This window comes from Anolis carolinensis, chromosome 5 (assembly GCF_035594765.1).
Source record: "Anolis carolinensis isolate JA03-04 chromosome 5, rAnoCar3.1.pri, whole genome shotgun sequence".
NCBI lineage: Eukaryota > Metazoa > Chordata > Lepidosauria > Squamata > Dactyloidae > Anolis > Anolis carolinensis.
In genome coordinates, this window is record NC_085845.1 from 21074657 (window position 1) to 21096384 (window position 21728).

Genomic DNA, 21728 nt, shown 5'->3' on the forward strand with positions numbered 1-21728 from the left:
CAGACAATGCTGTTCCCAGCACAGAAAATTCTGTTTCTCTTAACAAAAACAACTACATGTAAATTTTGAGAAAGATAAGTCCCTAACTGCAAAGAGTCTCATCAGTCCATGGTTATTTTTATCACAGTTTCTTAACACCACAAAAACATGTTTTCTAATAATTTTCTGTATATTTTAAATGTTTCCATATTTGCTAGTCACCACCTTAAAGATCCTGCAACCTTTTTTCTACATTTCTAAATCATAGGGAAAAATAAGTAGTGCGAAACAAATTATCTTTCTTAATGTAATACATAACTAGAATATGGAATTCATTACCCAACATTGCAGTGATGGCCACCAATTTGGGGCTTATAGGCAAATTGATCAAGAGTAACCCTATCAATGGCTACTAGTCACACTATGGAACCGTCTCTATTATTTGAGGGAGTATATGATAACAGAGCACTACTTCCCAGGAACATGAGAAAGAATCCTGCATTGCATTCAGGTCATGTATAAGAATCTCTTAAGACTCTGTTTGACTTCTTTCAAATGCAGCATGGTTCTTATGTTTCAGATAAGTTCAGTAGGAGGAATCTCAGAGTGAGAGCACTACCTTGAAAAACCTGTTAAGAGAACCTTATTCTTTTGTTAACCCTTTGTAGTAGAATGGATTTTTTGGTACAACTGTGTTTAATATATCATTTCAACCTCTTCCAACATCATCTCAGGGCCTGGGGTAATCCTGACCAGGTAATCATGATTACGGACCTTTTATTCATCAATTCCCAATTCTCAGGACTGTCCAGAGGATAATTTGAAAATTACCTGCCTAAATACAAATGTATGTGAAAAGCATAAAATGGTATGCATTTATGTAATGCTGTAGGCAGCCTACAAAAGCCTGCTAGTAATCTTTAGTCAAGAAAAAAATTAGACCAATCTACAGTGGGATCCACAGGTGCTCCCTGATAACTGCTGTGTGTGAATGAAATTGCCTAGTGTCTTCATGCATTTGTTGGAATGACTTTTGTTTTCATTTCAGTGTAGCTTCTTAGCCCCTCTATACCATTGCCATATGGATATAGCAAATCATTTTATTATGATTTCTATACAATACATGCCTTAAAGCTATTTCTTTCTCTAAATGGAAAGGTTGAGCAAACAGAAAGGGACAGAAGAATGAATTGCTTTCCACATAAAGGGTAAATGAGATTTAATATTAACTCAGTGAATATATTCGTGTTCATGTTTGTGTTATCTGAATGCTGGGGCATTTTAAGGACTGTGGAATAGAGGTGATATACTTAATTCTTGCTCTCTTAGATTACCTTTCAGAAGATGCTATTTACATTTCAAGAGAACCTTTCTTTAATGTTAAGGAAAGCTTAAATGTAACTAGCAGTTTCAGACAAGCAGTTCTTATCAAAAGTGTGGCAGGGAGAAAAGGAGTCCTTCTTCCCATATCGCACCGCTGTGAGGCATCCCAGCTTCTAAATCTTTATTTCCACTTTTTAAAATAAGTGTATTATTATTCTTGATGTAAGTAACATTGAATATAGGCTGAGTTTCAGGTAAAGGGGTTGGGAAACTGACAGTGGGGAGGTGCAAATAGACTATTTCCTTTCCAGCTATTGTTCCGACTGAGTGCTGACAGAGAGTGCCATGAAAATATTGTGACCTTTTCCCTCTACCAACTCAGGTTGAAACACTCCTTCTTCTTGGCATACTTATTTAAAAAAAATCATGGCCTAGGTTTAGTTAGAGATTCAATGATCAAGTTCTTATCAACACTTTTCTCATAGTATGAAATATATGAAGGCTTTGTTACATTGGGTCCTATTGCTGGAGAATGGATTGTACAACTCATGCCAAGGACATGAGCTCAATCATTGCTCAGTGGTTAAATATGTCCCCACAAAGCACATCAAAAGTTAAATAGGGGGCACACTTATATAATTGTCAGAAATTGCAACTGCTTGTACAATTATTTTTAAGCTAGCAAAATAACATGATCTTTGTTCTCTCTGTCATGGTTTTGAGTGCTATTGTTGTTAGTGTTCACATTAGTAAACAGTTATTCTATTCTCTTTCCTCCCCCCCTCCCCCCCAATGACAGGTGTGTTGTTATAATGTGATTTCTAAGCTACAGTCAACAAAATAAAACACTTGTAGGCTACATTTTGATAACTTATTGCCCTCTTCTCTGCAGGTATTGCTTAATGAGAAACTGTTTTCTGAGCACCATAGGGTTAGTCAGAAACTGGAACAATGCAATGAGCAAAAAGTGAAGGCATGCAGGAATAATTAAATACCAATTTATATGGTTCTATTCAAGATGAACTAGTGTCTAAAATTTCTTGTCACAAATTAGCCCTTTAGGACATGTCATGAGCATAGCTGAGGAACAATTCCAATGAATATTAAGTTAATGTGGCCTTCAGGGGGTGCTTGCTTGACATGAGGCAGAATACCTTTTCCCAGATAAGCCAAAATGGGTTTTGTCTTCTTTCTATATGGTAATTAGCATTTTGATGGGCTTTTGATGTTCCCAGATATCCGTGGAATACAAGATTTTTTGGACAAAGTATCTCAGCAGGGAATGGATGTAGCACTGCAGAAAGTAGAGAACAACATCAATAAAATGATCACAGGGCTCTTTGCCACCATGCGGATTGAAGAACTCAACCGCTACCGGGATACTCTGAGACGGGCCATTCTGGTAATGAACCCATCAACAGCCAAGTCTTTCATTGCAGAGGTAAGTGTGACCATCAGCGGGTAATTTTCTTCACCCTAAAACATGTTATTCTTTCTGGAATTATGAAGTTTTTGATTAAAGTTTTCTGTTTCCCTTCCCTAAAAGAAAAATCTCATTCTATTTTATATCCTTGCCCTTTCCTTCATTAAAACCATAACTAATTCTTAATTATATAAATATGCTTTATATAATGCTCTTAGTATAACACATTGTGGTGATGGGATTCATATCTTTTGGCAACCACCAGAGAGTTCACTTGTACTTTTGCAAAACAGTAAAATAATTTACTTCAGAACTCATTAGCATTTATGGTTATTGTTTGGCTAATTACCTGTCTATTTGATTTATCCCTTTATGTTTATTTCATTGTTGTGGTTTAGTGTTTCTTTGAAAATGTCTGGTTAGCAGGAGAAACCTGTAACACTATTATGTCTGCAGCTTAGAGCATTTGATGATTTTGAGGGGAGAGGAAAAGCATGAAAACTTTACATTCGGGAGCAGAACCATGTGACCTGTGCTCATCACAATTTATGAATCTCAGTCAGTGAGGTCTCTCTACCAAAAACCACCTACTAATGAGCAGGGTAGCATTAAAGGATGATTAATATATTAAATATATTATTACTGAGATGCTCCCCCCAGCCCAATTCATGATGATGTCTGCAACCTTCAGTATGCCTTAATTTAGTGCTGTGACATGCAAGTAAAGTTGAGACACAGGATTGCTGTTAGTCAAAACAGCTCTTAATTCTCTATTGGGAAAGCCTTTTCCTACTACTTTCTCTAGAAGCATAACGTATTTGCTTATTTATGTCCATGGATTTCAAAGCAGAGTGTTATCTCCTTATTCTTCTCATCCTCCTGCCAACATGAGCAACATGGTTCAGGGAAAGGGAATTGCTTGATTGCAATTGTCATTATTTTATATCATTATTTGCAGAACAATCTTATAGAAGTACTGAAACAATCTGTAGTGGTAAAACAACCATACCTTTTGTCTTTCTGTCTAATGCTGATCAGTAAAGAATGTGTGTGTAATTAGAGTGAGATTCCCTCCCACAAACCACCTCAACACATTTTTCTTCACATTCATTTCATTAAATTCAATTGGGCAATATTATTTATACTAGAGTCAAGGATAGCATAGTCCATGACCTTTGTACTTCAAAGAAGCAATGTTCTTTGTGGAAATGAGGGAAAATAGACTTCTACAGATCTACAATTTTGGAAAATACCAGGGATGATCCAGATAATAATCCTGGTCCTGTTACTATCAGAGTACTGATGTCTGAGCAGCAATGCGGATAGTTTTTATAGTTTTTTTTATTCCTAGTGCAATATCCTAACCTCTACAGCATCCTACAGTCTCATCCTCCTAGAAAGAACAGAACTGTTCCTTAACCTTCATATTGAGAAACCATTTATCTGATTCTGCAGTTGTTGTTGTTGTTTAAAAAAAAACCTGGTGCTATAGGTCCAAGTGAGTTGCGGACTGATAAAAATTTAATTTATTGAATTTATTACAGTCTTCAAATGATCAAATAATTATTATTTATGTATTTATTTATTTACTTTATTGATACCTTGCCTTTCTCCCCTCACCTCTCCACTCAAGGTGGCTAACAATCACAAACTTTGGTCATAGTTTTAAAAAGTGAAATACAAAAATTAAAAATAATTAAATACAGAGTGGATTAAGGTTAAAAACTGATTAAATATAATAAATGCACTTAAAATAACCTATAAAGTTTACAATCCCCCCACATGGTTAGTAAAAACTACCTGCCTGATTTGTAAAAACTAGTTTTAATCAGTGTGGTTACAATTGAAAGCACATTTCATAGACAAAGGCTCTATCTACATTGACCACTTAGCTAGGTGTAGAAGTGGATCAGCACTTTAACAGCCAAATGCCTTACAGGACTGGTCTGGGGTAATGCGGCCTTGCCCTGCATTGGCCGAAGTTGTGAGAACGTCCAAATCGTTGATATCAGATGTTTATTCACCATCACCACACATAAGATTTTTTTAAAAGAGCAGATATGTTTCAATTGTGATAGAAATAAGTTTTAAAATGTTATTCTATCTTTTTATATAGTCTATATATATTATAGACAGTCTTGTGTACTATTAACAATAACTACCATAGCAGAGTAATTGAAAACTATATATAATCTTGTTTGACATGGCCACGATTAACAATGCATGTTGTTTTCTTCATTCCACTGACCTCTTGAACTCACAAAATTGAAATGTTTATGGTATCTCTTTCTGCTATCCCGGTGTCTATAGACTGAATAATTTAAACATGGTTCATTGCAATCTACAGAAGTGAATAACTACTTAATAAATAAATGGGTAAAATAGGTGAAGCATTACTTTAGAAAAATGAGTCAGATGAAGCAGAAAGAGGGCAAGGGAGTGTATCCTAATTCATTCAAAATTATGAATTTTTCTGTGTGTATTTGAATTTGTTTTTGGAGTGTTGTGTATCTGCATACATTAGGAACAATTTAGAATGCTTTGCAGAATTATAGTATTTACATATTCTGTGGTGTTTGTCATATTTCACATAGTTGGAATAACAAACTACCTGCGCTGAATACTGAATATAATCAAATGCAATGCACCCAATTTATAATGTTTTGCTTCCAAAGCAAACACAAGTTGAATTACTACTATTTATTTATATAGTACTAGTTCTGTGACCACAATGTATTTTGCAGTTATTCCCAGTGCTAAAAATTCCTTTTGTATTCATAATACAGTGATTTATAAAATAGTCTTTTAGTAATTACCATTTTTATTCTACAAACTATATTGTTATCCACTTAGACTTAGTAATGGTAGCCTTGATTATAGATTGGTAGAATGGCCAGGTATCCTATTTCCAGAAATACCTTTGAAACGGTTTTCTGTTTGAAAGATTGTTGAAAAATAGATCTTTACCAAAAGTGGACAACTCAAGTAGGTCTGCTGGGCAATTTTTGCCCTCTGAGGAACTTCTGCAAACACAAACTACACAAGATGCTATGGAACCAAAAAAAAGTCTGAAGTAGATATTAAAAGTGAAAGTTTTTTTAAAAAATGGTGTTATTGGGTATCAAACAGTGCAGCAGAAAACAACAATGTATTTAAACGGTAAATGGTCACTTATGAAACCTTTTAGAAACAGGCAATTTGCATTTTTGGTATCAGAAAAGCAATGATCTGGAAAATCTGGAGTAGTGAAGTGCAATAAAAGCAACCTGGGAGCTCCATGTCACCCCAAGGCCATATTACCCATCCATACCTATACTTACAAATAGCCTTTTAATATTTTGATGAACTCTGTGCCCTTTTTTTCCTCTCTCTCTCTCTCTCTCTCTCTCTCTCTCTCTCTCTCTCTAACAATGTGTAAGTCATCATTCCTATGCCTTTGGATATGATAGGTTTACCTCCCTGTCTGCCACAAGACTGTACAATTAGAGTATAGATTCATATTCTGAATCTAAAAGTCACTTTTCACAAGATCCCACAGAAGGCAGCGGTGCGCAGGCAAAAACCTATAGGATAATTAAATGCTTAGGAAAGGAATAAACTGGAAGCTGAGATTGTAGGCCAAAGATAGGCAATCATGTTCAGCCCACGACATGAATTCACCTCCAAATGTGTTTGAACTCCCATCATGAAATAAGAGTCAAGACACAGGAAAATGGAACTAAAAGGGCCTTTTCCTGACCTATTTGTTTAGAACTTCTGGAATAGCCTATGAATGAAAACACCAGTAAGAATTAACATAATAACAACCTGTAAAGGCATCATTTTGGGTTATTAGCCACCTAGTGAGAACTGTCCTTGGCCCAGGTGTCACTCCCTCTAACCACCTCCCTGGACATACAAGCATCACAGATTGCAAAGGCCATACAAAAAATTTTGGCTGCACCTCTCAGACTATTGGCACTGAAAGGCCATCCTGTGGGTGCTCCCTCCCAAAACTCAATAGTTTTCAAAGAGTGAGAAACCTCATTTTAGCCCAAGAGGTAGCCCTTCTTTTCAGACCTGTTGTAGATGTCAACCCTTCACCCCCTCAAGGGGGGTGCCACATTGCTTACTGGGACAATTTTACCTTTTCCATGCAGCCAAAAGGAGCACCTAGTCCCCTTTTCCCACTAGGCTGGTCAACATGCTTTTTATTCCCTTTTAAATAATCCAAAAACAAAACTTTCCCCTCCTACAAGAGGTGTACTCCATTGGCACTGTACAACTCCAGCCATTTGAACACAAACTCCATTGGGGGGGGGGGGGTCACCAGCCCCATGGCAATTCTCAGTTTCTTCCATCAGGCCAAATTGAGCTTTTTGGGATTTAAATCCCCCAGCCACCTCATTCACTAGTGGGCAGTAAAATGCCACTACAGAAAAGCATACTAGAGAGATTGTCAAGGGATTATCAGGAGATGATAGGATTTATTCAACACAAAAAAATTGTATTGATGCTCCGTACAGAGAGCAGCATTTTCTGTGCAGGAAAAACATTTTCTGTGCAGAAATTTTTTTGTGCAGTGACACAACCTTTTGTGGAGGAAATGTGCAGGAAAACAGTTTTCTGTGCAAAACAATAACTTGTAAATTTTGTGCAGAGTGTGTCTCCAATTACAAATAAGCTCCGTGAATCGAGGGGAAAACAATAATAAAAGTACTGATTGCTTCCTTCATGAAAAAATTATTCAAGAATTAGATCCCTACTTTATTTTTAACTAAATATATTTTCTGTCCCATCTCTTAAGAACAAAGAATGCATGTAAAGTAGTTTGCAGTGAAGGTAGGACAACAGATTTCACCTATTGCTTGCTTTTTAATGAATTCATATTTGGATTTAGTTAAAACCTTTGCATACCATTTGTCCACAGCAAAGTATACCAAACTACCTCCTCACTAACAAGGCAATTCTACCTGCCAGGTGTCCAGATTCCTAATCTCTGGCTGGCATACTTAGGAAAGGGTCTATGTATTAAACTGCCTCATTTCTTTCTCTGATATCATATAAGCAAGGGACATAGATGTTTCCACAGGGTCTGGAAGAAGGTTGTTCAAGGTTTGCATTTTATCTTTTGATGTTTGATTGATCTCTCCCTTTCTGTCTCATCTCATTTCGGAGAAGTAACCAGATTACCACTGGTCCACTATTCCAGTAGATGTTCTTTTTTCAGTGTTGGTCAGGGAAAATAGTAAACATTTACTGCCTCTGAGCAACCTATTTCTCCCATGCATCACATCTTTCACAACTTCAGCAGCCACCGTTTTTTTCCTCTCACAACCGCAAACACTAAGAAGTTCATACTAATGTGACAAGTGGTTGCAGTATCCTGCTCCCAAAACACCTTTACATGAATCATGCAATTTTATGGAAAAATAGGCAAAACATTACCAACAACAATGAATCTAAAAATAACTACTCATTTATTCTTGGCTCGTCATTAAAATCTAAACTTAAATAGCATGAAGTTTGTTTTGATGCTGCTGGTGGCACTGCAAAAATAAGTATTTCCTTAATACATTCATTTTGAAAAGCAGAGGCAAGGGCTGGTTAAGCATAGTTTCTTTATCCCATTTATAGGTTCAGAGGAGCTCCTTCTATGCTTTCTTTACTTGATGCACTTGTATGGCCATGCTTTGTTCCATCATGACCTTCCATCAAGATATATTCTTGCATTTTTTTAAAAAAGAATTGACCTGTTTTGTCTTTTGACTCAGCTCTAATTTTTTTCAGTAGAATGCAAATGGTACAAACTGAACTTCTGAATATTAATAAGCTAATAAAAATGTCATGCCAACCCAACATTTATCTTATGTACTTAGACAGAAACAGAGCTTGCAATTGTTATCTCCCCATGGTAATATATTCTGTTAGTGTTCCCTTACGATCATGTTCCCTTTCCTTAGTACAAGCAGCTTGAAAATGTAGCATGTTGCATTATTTGATGGCAGTGCACTGACTTCTTTATTCCTGGGTGGAGAGAGCAGGCGAAGGTCAGTTACGTCCTCTCACCATTTTATAAGATGGTCGGAGGATGTAACTCTGTAAACCTCATTCTTCATGATGTCATACTGTTGCATCTTTATCTGGTATTTTGAACTTTTTGTAATGAGCACGAGAACAGAAACATAAACATGTTCCCCAGCCGCTTCATAAGCTATCCATACTGTCGTTCTGTGTCCTCCAGAACAAGCGTTGTGTAAAATATATTGCTAAGAGGTGAGCTAAAAGCAGCATCATTGTGCTTTTCACAAAATCAGTGACACTGAGACCCCCAATAAAGTTCATTGTTGTAGATACTGATTACAATTGTGAATGACTACACTGAAGAACTACAGTTCACTATGACATTTACCAAACATTATATTGGTTCAGTGAAGCCCTCTGCCAATCCAATCTGTGTCTAGACAAAAACAGAGGAAGAGGGAAGAAGCATCAGATTATGCCCCCATAGCAAGAGACAAGCAATTGTTCTAAAGAGGTCTCAGTGGCTAATGCAATCATTTTGCACCTGACTACAATGAGATAGTCAAACGTTTCTTTAATCCCTCTTTCTCTTGCTCTCCACCAGGCATGAGACAGTTAAGGGCATAGAGTCTTCAGCAGCTCTGTGTTATGTCTGAGAGGGTTGTGGCTACTGCAGAGAGAAGAAGGGATCCAGAGCAATTGGTTAACAGTTAAAACTAGGTACAAGTGCTAACTGGATGAAATGATCAGTGCTCAAAAGGTATAAAGTTATTAATATTTGTACTTTTCATTATAGAAATGGCAATATCTGTTTTCAAGTAAAATGCTGTCTTTCAGTGAAACTTCCTCGTCTTATTATCATGTGTAAGAAACCTGAGAAGTTGCCTCCATCTTTCTGCAAGATGATGAAAGATTTCCACTGCACAAAATTACAATTAGTAGTTAATATTATGAATTATACAAAACTTCCATCTGTTTCATCAATCCTTTTCATTAGGCAACCTTTTCCTTATATTTTTTGGTACTGTTCCATTATGTGGACTCCAAAAAGAGGCTTAGGCAGATAAGGATAGTCCATTTTGGAGGGGGGTGGATTTGACCATCCCCCCCCCCATTTTTACTGGTTATTCTCTCTGTCTGTCTGTCTCTCTCTCTCTCTCTCTCGCTCGCACACACACACACACACACAAACACACACACACGTCATAAATGAGGATTGTTTCCACAACAGCAACATCAGTGGAGAAAATAACAGGAGAACTGGGATAAATGGTTTTACCAAAATGAACTATCCTTCTCTGTATAAGCCTCCTTTTTGGCTCTGTCCATAGAATGAAACATTACCTTTTTTAAATTGATGGAAGCATTTTTTTTAATCAACGAGACTGTCCTTTTGTGATTGCAATGCATGTATGCTTTGCTTCCCAAGGGGAGGGGAGAGATAGTACTTTTGTACTGTCATTTTTGTGCAAATCATAGTAACCTTGACAAAAAAGCAAAGGACTCCACATTCCATTTTCATGCAAGAGGTCATATGGTTTTTGGCAGGTGTCTCACATGTCAAAGAACCCTTTACCATCAGGAATGAAAGATTTTGTGAATATTCTTCAGATCATTCATATAAAATTACAAACAGACAGAACAGCAAAACAAAGTAAAATCCTTATAAATACAAGATATATTTGCACTATCCACATACATTTCTGCTGCCTTAACAACACTCTGCATTACTCTGCATGTTTTCTTTGCAACTCTACCAGAACTATTGAATAAGTCTTGACAAAGCTAAAGAATAAAAAGTGTTTGTTTATCTATTTTACTCTTCAACAACAAGACCGATGGGGAAAAAATCTCCCAAGGTTCTAGAAATCGTAATTGTACTTTTAAAGGTTTCAGACATTTCAGTGGTCATATTCAAACACTGAATACATTTGTCCAATGGCTTCGTCTCAGGATATGGTTGCTTGGATAAGCAACGAGGACAGGAGATGGACCCACAGAGGCAGAAGACAGATTTGATTATCATGGTTGATACTTCAGTCATTGGTATTAAGATAAAGGGTAGCACCAGAATGGCTCAGAAAGTTGTAGTGTTGTGGCTCTAATAAAACTGCAACCATTATCTCCCAGGGTGCATCTACACTGTGGAATTAATGCAGTTTGCTATCATTTTAACTGCCATAGCTCAATCCTATAGAATGGTAATTTAGTGAAGCAGCAATACTATTTGGCAGAAAAGCCTAAAGATCTTGTAAAACTACAACTCCCATTTTTTCCATAGCATTCAGCCATGCCATTAAAATGATGATGTAGCAAAATTGATTAATTCTAGATTGTAGATACATGCAACCCTGAATGTTTTGTAAGAAGCTAAAAGATCTCCAGGAGCATGTGCAGTTTGAAGTACATATTTTAAAATGCAGTTCAATGGGAATGATGGAAAATATGGGAAGCAGAGGGACAATTAATTCGGTGGCCTGGAAAAGCCAGCACTCTAGCTGGCCTAAGGTATTGACAAATGTAGTTATTACTTTTGATTTACTGCCATTTTTCTTGGAGCTCAGTACAGTGTACATGTTGATTATCAGGGTTTTCCTTCTTTCTAAACAATCCTATTTAGTAGCTTAGTGTATTCTTTTTAAAACCATCTTCAGTAGAGTTGGTAACTAGCAGGGCTTTTTATGGCTTTTGGGGGTGGGGGGGGGAAGTCTGTTCAACATTCTAGATGCTTTGAATTCCAAGCTAAAACACACACACAGAAAACGGTTTCTGTCTTCCACTTTAATAGGTATTAGAGGTGCAGGACCCTTACAAAAGTGGAAAAATGTAACTGGCTCATTCTTCCCCACCCGTGCAAGTGAATAAGTGCAATCATGATACCTTCTTCTGTCTTTTTCATCTCCCCTCCCATTTGCACAAGTGAGAGAATTCCCTAGATACATTTTGCTCCTCCTATCCCATTCCTTCCTGCCCACATGAATGACATAAGCAAACATGTGCCTTCCCTCTGTCCCCCGTTCTGTCACCTTTCTTCTTCACATGTATGAGTGTAAGTGACAAAACATGTATGCCCTCCATACTCCCATCCCATCCTCTTCCCCCTCTCTCACATGCACATGAGCGAGTGAGCGAGTGGTACCTTCCTGTCATCTCATCCTCATTCTCTCATTTCTCCTTACACAAAGGGGTAAGGGAACACTTGTGCAGCTGTGCCCAACCAGTTTAATATCCTCCCAGCAACACTGGTGTTATCAAACCCTATGTTAAAATTGGTATAGGGCAGCAATGGATACAGCAGCAAATAATCAAATCTGTGAATGCTTAGCGTGAAAATGTGGCAAGCCAACTATGCTGCATTTGAAACATAGATTGTCAGGAATTTTAGATTCTTACCGACAGCTCTTTCTGGTGAGATAATAAGTATGTGACATGGTCCAGAAATTACTAACAATGTTACTGTTACACATAAGTAGGCATAACAATTATCACGGTGGGGGTAGGGAGAGAGAACTCAAAGCTAGACTTTCTAGCATCATTGCAACATTTGGTTTTTGAAGTCATAATGAGCATATCCAGAAACATCCATCATAGAGAAAACAACTACCAGGGAAAGATGGCTATAGTGTTCAGTATTTAAACAGGAAATATATAACAATTAATTTAAGTTCTTATGATTTTAAAACTGTCCTGCATTCTAAGTCAGGATCTATTAATTCTATTATGTATTATAGGATTGACTCTAGATAACTGACATTAAGCTCTAAGACATTTCTTCCACTGAGTATTAAGCTACAATTATGGACACATGGTTTGGATCCCTGCTCAGCCATGGAAACATACTCTGTGACCTTAGACATCTGACACTACCACAGTCTCAGAGGGAAAGCAAAGGCAAATAGTATCTAAATTAACTAAGAAAACCCAATGATAGATTTGACTTAGGGTTGCCATAAATCAAAATGATTAGGGGCCCATATACACTGTCGTTGTCACTATAGCCCAGTGGTTCCAAACTTCTTGTCCTCCACAATTCCTAACGGCTGGTAAGCTGGTCGGGATTTCTTGAAGTTGAAGTTCAAAACATCTGGAGCTTGGGCACCACTGGTGTAGACTCATATAATCCAGTTTACAACCTGCATTATAATGGCACACAACAACAATACAAAAGCTTGCTGATCAATGAGACTGTTGGTGTAATCATAATTCTTTGAGTATGGAATAAAAAAATCTAAAAGTATTGCCTTTCGGTGAATGCTGAAAAAAGAATAAATTCAGAGTTTAAAAGAGCAACTCCATGCATATGATCTCAGAAGTATTACTTTGGAACTTTACCTTACAATGGTTATTTAGCAACGTCTTACATGCCTTATTATTCCAGAAGTGCTACATTGAATCCCTATGGCTTAGCTAAGTTTCATCAATGCTGCATTGCCCCTGTCTTGAGGCATAGAATGACTTCTAGGAACCACCTTCTTGGAATCTGACATGAGCAAGTCATCACTGCCCCATTTCTACTCCAAATAATATTCTGTTACTGTTTGTGTTCTTCCTTTTCTCTCTTAATATAAAATCTAAGGTGGATGCCCTAGGCAGCATCTCTGTACATCTAATATTCTCCAGGAAGCCTCCCAGACCTCTAAGGCACTGACAGCTAAGTGCAAGGGTTCTCTGAACTATATAAGTAAAGTTATAGTTCAAGAGTGTTCTTTTGCTGCAGCCCTAAGCATTCTATGAGGCATAAAGTCATTCACACTTTTTGAAAGAGCACTATGAGATTTCCAAAGAAGTGATGCAGGATATGTGACATGAAGGGAAGCTACTTGTGGAGGTGCACCTGGAACTCCGAACTGAGGGATATTATTTCTAATTAAAGAGTCATGGCTCAATGCTATCCTGGGATTTATAGTTTGGTGAAGCCCTAGCATTCTTTGGCACTGCAAATTGGCAGAGAAGGCTCAAAACCCCTTTTATATTACAACCCCCAGAATTCCATAGCATTGAACCAAGGCAAATAAAGTGGATTCATTCCACAGCATAGATACACCCTAAGGTTTTCTTTTCTATCACTGGAAGCTTTAGTGTTCTAGCAAAATTGTTTATAAGAAAGAAATTCTAAGCATACAGCAACATTAATGCACACCTTTTTTGGTCAAATGATAAAGACCACACTTTTTGCCACTGCACATTACATTTTTGACAATTGAGGTGTACATTAGATTCAATGGCTCATTAGACTTGAGTAAATGTATATATGTTTAGCTTTGGATAGAATAGGGAAGAATTAACCCTCTGTAGTGTTTGTTTTGCTGTCAGTGCTCCTGTCCAGAAGATTTCACCTCACTGTCTGTCCCTGTGATAATTGGATTTTGAAAAAATTGGCTTGTTAAAGAAACAAGGATTGGTGATAAAGCTTAAGTTGACACTTTTCCCCCATTATAACTCTTTCATGAGTGAATTTCCCTTCTGAGGGGTAGATTTCTCTCACTTCCTGTTGTCTCACCCCCATATGTAATTATGAGTCATTTGTACATTGGATGTTTGTAACTCGCAGACTGCCTGTTCACATTCTGTTGTCTTCACAATAGCTGTAACTTAGCTAAAGGCTTAAAGGATCACTTTGCAATAACTTTCATATTTCTACCTTAGCTCCCATGCTGGAAAAGGTAGCAGTTCATGTCTTCAAGAAACAGAAACATTATTCTGGCAAATACTTGTTCGACCTCATGACACATAAGACAGAAAACACCTTATCCAGCATGCATCCTCTTTCATTCAGTACTGAACCCATAGTAAAAGAAATCAGGAACCAGTTCCATATCTTTTCAGTCAAGGTGTATCAATCCTCACCACACAGACGATGTCAGTCTCCTACCAATCTGTAGGTCCAGTGCCTAAGTTACTTTTTTCCAGACCCCCTGTCTGTGAGCTTTACCATCCTCACCTCAGCTCAGGCCTGTAGTGAGGGGGGGGGGTTAGGGGTTCAAACCCCCCCTCCCAAATTTTTCAGGTTATAAAAAAACCTGGTTTACTCATAAATTTTAACTGGTTAACCAAATCCCCATGCCAGTCCATGAGATGCAAAACATTAAGAGTCCCTCCAGGCACTATCTCAAGCAGATATTGACAGGTTTGTAGCGGGGGGGGGGGGGGGTGCTAGGGGTTCAGCCCCCCCCCCCCCCAAATTTTCAAAACCCCTCCCGAAATTTTTTTTCTGGCTACGGCCCTGCCTCAGCTTCTCCCCTTGGATCATCTTTCCTTTTTCATTTTTTCAAAAACTGATTTTTTTAAAGAATTCCACAGCCTCGAAATCTCATCCAAATCAAACTTCATCCTTTTTTGGGGGGGAGGGGTGGATAGCTAGGAAGCATTGAATCACTTTGAGCAGAAAGACTGAATATTCTATCCCTGGTACTTTAGGCTAATAGGACCTTATTCTTCTGTTGCTGTTTAGCCTATTATCAGCCGCCTTTGACTCTGAAGAGCAAAGATTCCACAGACTTTGAGAAAACTTAACAAACTAAAGATCTCTCTGCACTAAGCAATGCAGGAACTTGAATTGCTTTATTCAGAGTATTTTCCTGACTGTCACTTTAAGACTGCTGCAAGTTGATTCAAAGGGGGCCAGAATGGTTGGAGCAGACTGCCCCCAAAGAATCCACAGAATACCACATACTGACATGTAATCAGCATAGGGTGCCATCACACCTAAAAATTCTACCTCTGATATACACTGGGAGAAAAAGGAATGGGTGAAATCTATTGACATGTGTCTTTCAAAAACAATGAGCCGCATATACTTTTCAGATGGGTTTCCACAAGTTACCTATGAAATGGTATGTGTGTCATGTGATGGGACCCATGGGATCCTATCAAAGAAGCTTCTAAAAGGCATGTTCAAACACCATGAGATGAAGTTTCTGCTTTCTATTACTTTTCTTGTTTTTTAAGACAGGCTCAATACATTACTGATGAATTTAGCACATAGGTTTGTTATCATTCATTTCTTTAGGATAGAGGAACTCATATGGCATCATGAATGACTTAATCTCCATTAACCCCCAAGTAACCGCCCAGAAAGATAGGGAAAATTATTCATGCTGTGTGTGATCATCCACTCTGCCCTTGCTACTTTTCAATCCAGGAACATGCCAGAGAAATGATTCCTAATACAAGCAGATACTTCCTTGCCTTTTCACTTGCCTTTCATTCCTCAGAATACCATATTATGAATGTCAAAAGCAGTACTCAACTGTATTGATAGCATAATGGATGGCATGATAGATGGCTAAGCAGGATATGAACAGACCCATACTATATTTTATGTAAATATGGAAGATTTTTAAGCAAGAAATCTAAGATCTTTTAATTTTTCTCCCATTCTTTTATACTAATCTTTACAAAATGTGGCAATGGCATGGCCAAATGCCTTCTGGAAGAATAACTCCCACATGCTTTGGAGTAACAAATAGGCAACAAATGCCCCTGGGTAGACACTTGGTGGTGATACTTCATCACTCCCAGGGCATTATATAGAAAAACAGGTGGTTTCCCCAATAAAAAGAGAAGAAACAGCTCTGCTGGGAAAGATAAAAGACCTATCTCATTCCACATCCTCTTTGCCAAAAATGATGTCTACAGGCAAGCTGTTTTTCCTGGCAATGAGTATTCAGAAGCATGCTGCCCTTGGTCTTACAGAGAACATATAACCCCACGTGTATTACCCACTTAGAGCCTGATTGTCCATGCATCAGATGCTTCTTTAAAGCCATCTAAATTGGTGACCATGTTCAGCAGCTCATATTGCCAGTTAGCTGAACCTGGCATGCCATCCAGCTTTTATTAAGCCTGTTTTCATAGCAACTAAAGAAACTCTTGTCCTGAGGCTAACTAAAATATTTAAACTGAGAGAAAACATGTTTTCTCTGAATCCAGCAGTATGAAAACATCTGGCAAAGAAGTTCTTTTATGAAATATGCTCTTGGTAGCAGAATATTTCATTTCTTTATCATAGTTCCATGGCTCTTGCTTTCTCCATGGTTTTTTCCAGTAGTTTCTGGAGTCTCGGTGATATTTGTGGGCAAGATAAGAACATTTACTCTGTCCATGTGTTTTTTCAAATTTGTATGCCATTGTAGGAAATAATTATGAGGACATATTTTACATCTTACTAGAGAGATGATTTAATTTGTCCAGAGATTTTATAGACTCCTTTGTTCTGAAAATTTCAGTTAAAATGTCCAGACATTGGGTGATTTCCTAAAATCCCTCTCACATTAGCAAGAAAAAAGTTGAGGAAATATGGGATTTTCATGAGCCTGTATTAGATCCAGGAAAATATTACTTCAGTAGAGACATTCCTCCATCCCCATAGAAACCCCATTAGTTCATATAAGTTGGATAAAATCAGGGATTTAAATAAAACATACCCCACGAAGTAACTTTCAGCTCATTCTCCAATCACAACTCCCAGTCTTTTTTGAAAGATGTTGAAGTTTTTTATTTCCCATTTCCACATTAATTTGCAATTAAAAAAAAGGAAGACAAGTCTACAAGGAAAAGCACATGTCTTTGTGTATGTATCTCCCAGTGTATGCACTTTTTACAGATGTCTCCATATAAAAGCATATTTAAAACTTTCCTGCCCTTCCCCACCACTATGAAATATGTATGTGGGAATTTTATTATAAAAATACATGTTAAAAATACAGTAGAGTCTCACTTATCCAACATAAACGGGCCGGCAGAACGTTGGATAAGCGAATATGTTGGATAATAAGGAGAGATTAAGGAGAAGCCTATTAAACACCAAGTTAGGTTATGATTTTGCAAATTAAACACCAAAACATCATGTTATACAACAAATTTGACAGTAAAAGTAGTTTAATACGCAGTAATGCTACGTAGTAATTACTGTATTTACAAATTTAGCACCAAATATCACGATGTATTGAAAACATTGACTACAAAAATGTGTTGGATAATCCAGAACATTGGATAAGCGAATGTTGGATAAGTGAGACTCTACTGTAGTAAGTTGCTAATTTGTATAAAAGTTTATGTCTACTTAAGTTTAATTGAGAAGTTATACCTGAAGCACTTTTGACTGATTCAGAGCCCTAATGTCTTTTATAGATGCTTTCTGCTAAATGAGATAGATTAGAAGCATTTTTAAAAAAATCTAAATATTGGCAGAGTTGGGATGCAGTGGTATGAGGGCACTCTTTTCTTGGCACTTATTTCTGTCCAACTTGGTAGGAAAAGAATGGAAGATGTACTACAAGGAGAATATTTTGGAAGATCATTAACCTACCTTCCTAAAATATTTATGAGTATATTTTAGATGTGAAAGATAATGGACACAATGAATTTAAAGAACTATAAGAAATATTTGTTTCAGGTCAGGAGATCAGTGGTTAATACTTATTTTTATTACAGAACACAATATATTGTTTCCCCATAATATTTTCCTAACATATATCACCCTTTTCTATATGTTCACATCAAGAAGATTATGTAGATCTACATAGCATGTCCACTTTTCCCTTGGCATCCTGCAGAACTGCAGGGAAAGGTTTCTTGAACCAAGATCCCAGAATCCTTCATACAGTTCAAATCTAATTTGTTCCTGGATCCATTTAAAATTTAGTATATGCTCACTTACTTCTTGTAGTTTCATGCTGTCTTGAGAATGGGAACTGACATTAGGTCATGCAAGTCTAGAGAAACACAGCAACATAAAGTGATAACAAATATGATAAGGCAATAAAACAATGAAATTAATTAGAAAAATGTTGCAAAAAGGGACACCCACAAAATAAAAGATCCAAAGAAATAAAACAAAAGAAATTCAACATTTCCTCCAGGTGCAATTAACATGATAATGAAAGCAACTTTCTCCAAGCATCAGTTGAAACATAACCTACCAAAATAATATTGTTGGTATTTTGAAGAAGCTGTAAGGAATCAAAACCTTTCATGTGTGTGAAGCCTTAAAAATGGAGTTCATGTTCAAATTGTCTGGAAATGTATAAACAAAGAGAGACAGTGCATCCCAAGAGGCCTTCCAGCTTTCACAACTAAATATTTTCTGCCCCTTAAGTAAATATATAGTGCTAACATTTGAGGCTATTAGGCCAGTTCAGTGTAGAGACACAACTGGACATAGTTTTCCCCAAAATGCACTGAGAGAAAAATCAAATGCTATGATTTCACTGTTTTTAATTGCTCGAGTTGGGGCAGGTTTGCTGCTTGCCTTGATCCAAACCTGTTTTGTTTTGCTTCTTGAGATACTAATAGATTTTTGAATCATCATTCACTTTGCTCTTGGTGTGCATATTTCCCTAACTTTGTACTCTTATACTGAAAATATATAGCAAACATTTATAAGTATCACCATAGCTGTGCACAGAAACCCTCTTAGCATTTGATACCCTTTTGGTGAGCAGAAAAATCAAGGGGGAATGAAATAATTTCACCAAATTTCTTTTGGGTAGAATTTTCTTTCACTGCACCTGACATTAACAGAGATTGTAGGTTTTGTAGGAGTGATTTAACTCCAAGGATGTTTTCCCTACTCTTCTGTGTTTCCCTTTTGCTACAAATGAAAGCCAAAATCCTGGCATCTTCTGGGAAACTATTTGGGTTGGAGTTGCTTTGGCCATCACAAAAATGGTGGAAAATAGTCAGAGGAAAAAGAAGGAAGGCATGGTAGCATGTGCAGAAAAATTATTTAAAGTGTTGTCGAAGGCTTTCATGGCCGGGAGCACAGGGTTGTTGTATGTCTTTCGGGTTGTGTGGCCATGTTCCAGAAGTATTCTCTCCTGATGTTAAAAGTGGCAAAATGTGGCAAAAATGTCCTGTGTGAAAAGGTCTTTAGAAAGCTCTTGCCAAAGTTTATTCTTTACCTTCTTCCATTTAGCATCATTGAATGACTACAAATCCTACTATTATTAAAAATGGGAAAAACTTTTCTTTCTCTACACCACATATCATTTTATGTGATGCCAACAAGCTCCCTTTCCCTGTTTAAATGCCTCCTAAGTGCTGCAACCTTTCCTTATAGTCAGTTTACTTCACATACCCATAGTACTTTTGGTTAGCCTTTCTGTACGTTGCCTGGCTCTAAAATAGCACTTGACCTCCTGCTCGTAATCTAAAGTAGCACAGTCCCAGAAAAGCTTTAGCACTTGATCATGTTGATAGTATGAATTGGCTTTCAGAGTACAAACAGAGATAAAGATTATTGCTGCTGCTGTACCTTCAGTGCCACAACCCTCTCACCTGAATCCATTTCACATCAGCGTTGACCAGAAAGAGAAAAGAATGGAACCAGGAGTGTACCTGGGGTGTAAAGCCAATTACCCATCACAGCCTCTGGTCACACCTGAATAGTGTGAATGGGTTCTTTGTAAAACTATTTGGCTTCCCTCTACCATTTCCCACAGAGGAGCAAACAGCACCTCCTTGATGAAGCATATCAAGAGCTAAAGAGCCAAAACCCAGCAACAACACCTCAAATCTGTCCATTTTCAGATGAAGACAGTTGAGATAAAGATCTTGGCCAAGCAGCAGTTCAAAAATTATGAGATTTTGCATTGCTAGAGTCATGTAACCCCCTTTTCAACATACACACATTGTACTGCTTTAGTGAGTCAGGTATAGTTAATTTTCAAAACCGTGTTACTTTCTATGTATATAGAAAGGAAAGCAGGAATGGATTCTAGCTGTACCTTTAAGAGTGATGTATTCAACTCGAAATTTTGTGGATTTCCTCCGATGTACCGATGCATGTTCCCTAATGGAGCAGCAGTGCATCTGAACAAATAAATATTTGAATCTTCAAAAGCTTACTGTAAAATAAATCAGTATGTTTTAAAGGTATGATTTTGGATCCCTCTCTTTCTCCTTTCTTTTTCCTAGTAAAAAAAACAAGGGATATTGATGTCACTCTATATTCTTTTTCCAGCTTTTAATGTTCTTCCGCTCCTTGCCATGAATGACATTAGTAGTTGCAGAATGATATTATGGATGGTTTAATATTCTGTTGGCAGAGTTATGTATTTCAGCAATTGGAGAGAAGGTTCCAGTATTAAGAGAAAAATAGAATGACCTCTGCAGTTACTATCTAGGGGCCTTTCCACACAGCCATATAAAGTCATATAGAATATCAAGGCAGAAAATCCCACAATATCAGCTTTGAACTGGGTTATTTGAGTCCACACTGCCATATATTCCAGTTCAAAGCAAATAATATGGACTTTATTCAGCTGTGTGCAAGGGGCCTAAGTGTGTTTTACCAACAAACAAAATAGATAAGTATGCTGTCTCTTGTTGCTGGCAGGTAGACATTTTTAATCAGAACAGCCTTTTGAATTTTAATTAAGGAGCAATAGTGTGTTGTATTTTAAATCCTGATTGGAAATGATGTTTTCTCTATGTGTCCAGTGTTTTCGATTACTATGGGTTATGCTTTAGGTCCATGTTAACCTCTCAGTTTGCCACATTTACACAAGTTTATTTTTCAATTCAATCTCAAATTCATACCATAGTTTTTATTGGTCCACTGCATTATTAGAATATCATTCCAACTTCATCACATTGTACTGTTTCTCTGCTTTCATTCTACACCAGGCATGTAGCCGGGGGGGGGGGGGGGGGGCTTGAGGGGATTCTCAAAATTCTCAGGGTGATCCGCAAGAAGGCCTTACATTTATTATTTAAACTGTTATGTTTATTCATATCATGATCTGATCACCATGCTCAATATATCCCATATACATGGGGGTATTGGGATAACAATACAAAAGGTTTTCTAGGGTAGACCCTCCCTCACTCAGACTCAGCCCCCTCCCCCCCCCGAACCAAAATCCCAGCCCCTCCCAAAACAAAATCCTGGCTACGGGCCTGGTCTACACCATTATTATTTCAAACAGTTAGAAATATTTGAAATATTTGAATAGATGTTTTTAAGATCTTGGCAATATTCAGACAATTCCAGAGA

At 37.4% G+C, this 21728-nt stretch overlaps 1 protein-coding gene across 4 annotated transcripts in view; it reads left to right on the top strand.

The window, feature by feature from the left end:
* The window catches only part of grid2 (glutamate ionotropic receptor delta type subunit 2), a 1070019-nt gene that overhangs the window by 633122 nt on the left and 415169 nt on the right, over window positions 1-21728 (top strand). For all 4 annotated transcript variants that reach the window (XR_010007023.1, XM_062983639.1, XM_062983641.1 and 1 more), the window contains exon 4: window positions 2538-2743. Coding sequence is in view for 3 of the 4 variants with exons in the window: in XM_062983639.1 (XP_062839709.1) it covers window positions 2538-2743 (206 nt within the window). In the remaining variant the exon portion in view is untranslated. The remainder of the gene's footprint in view (window positions 1-2537; window positions 2744-21728) is intronic.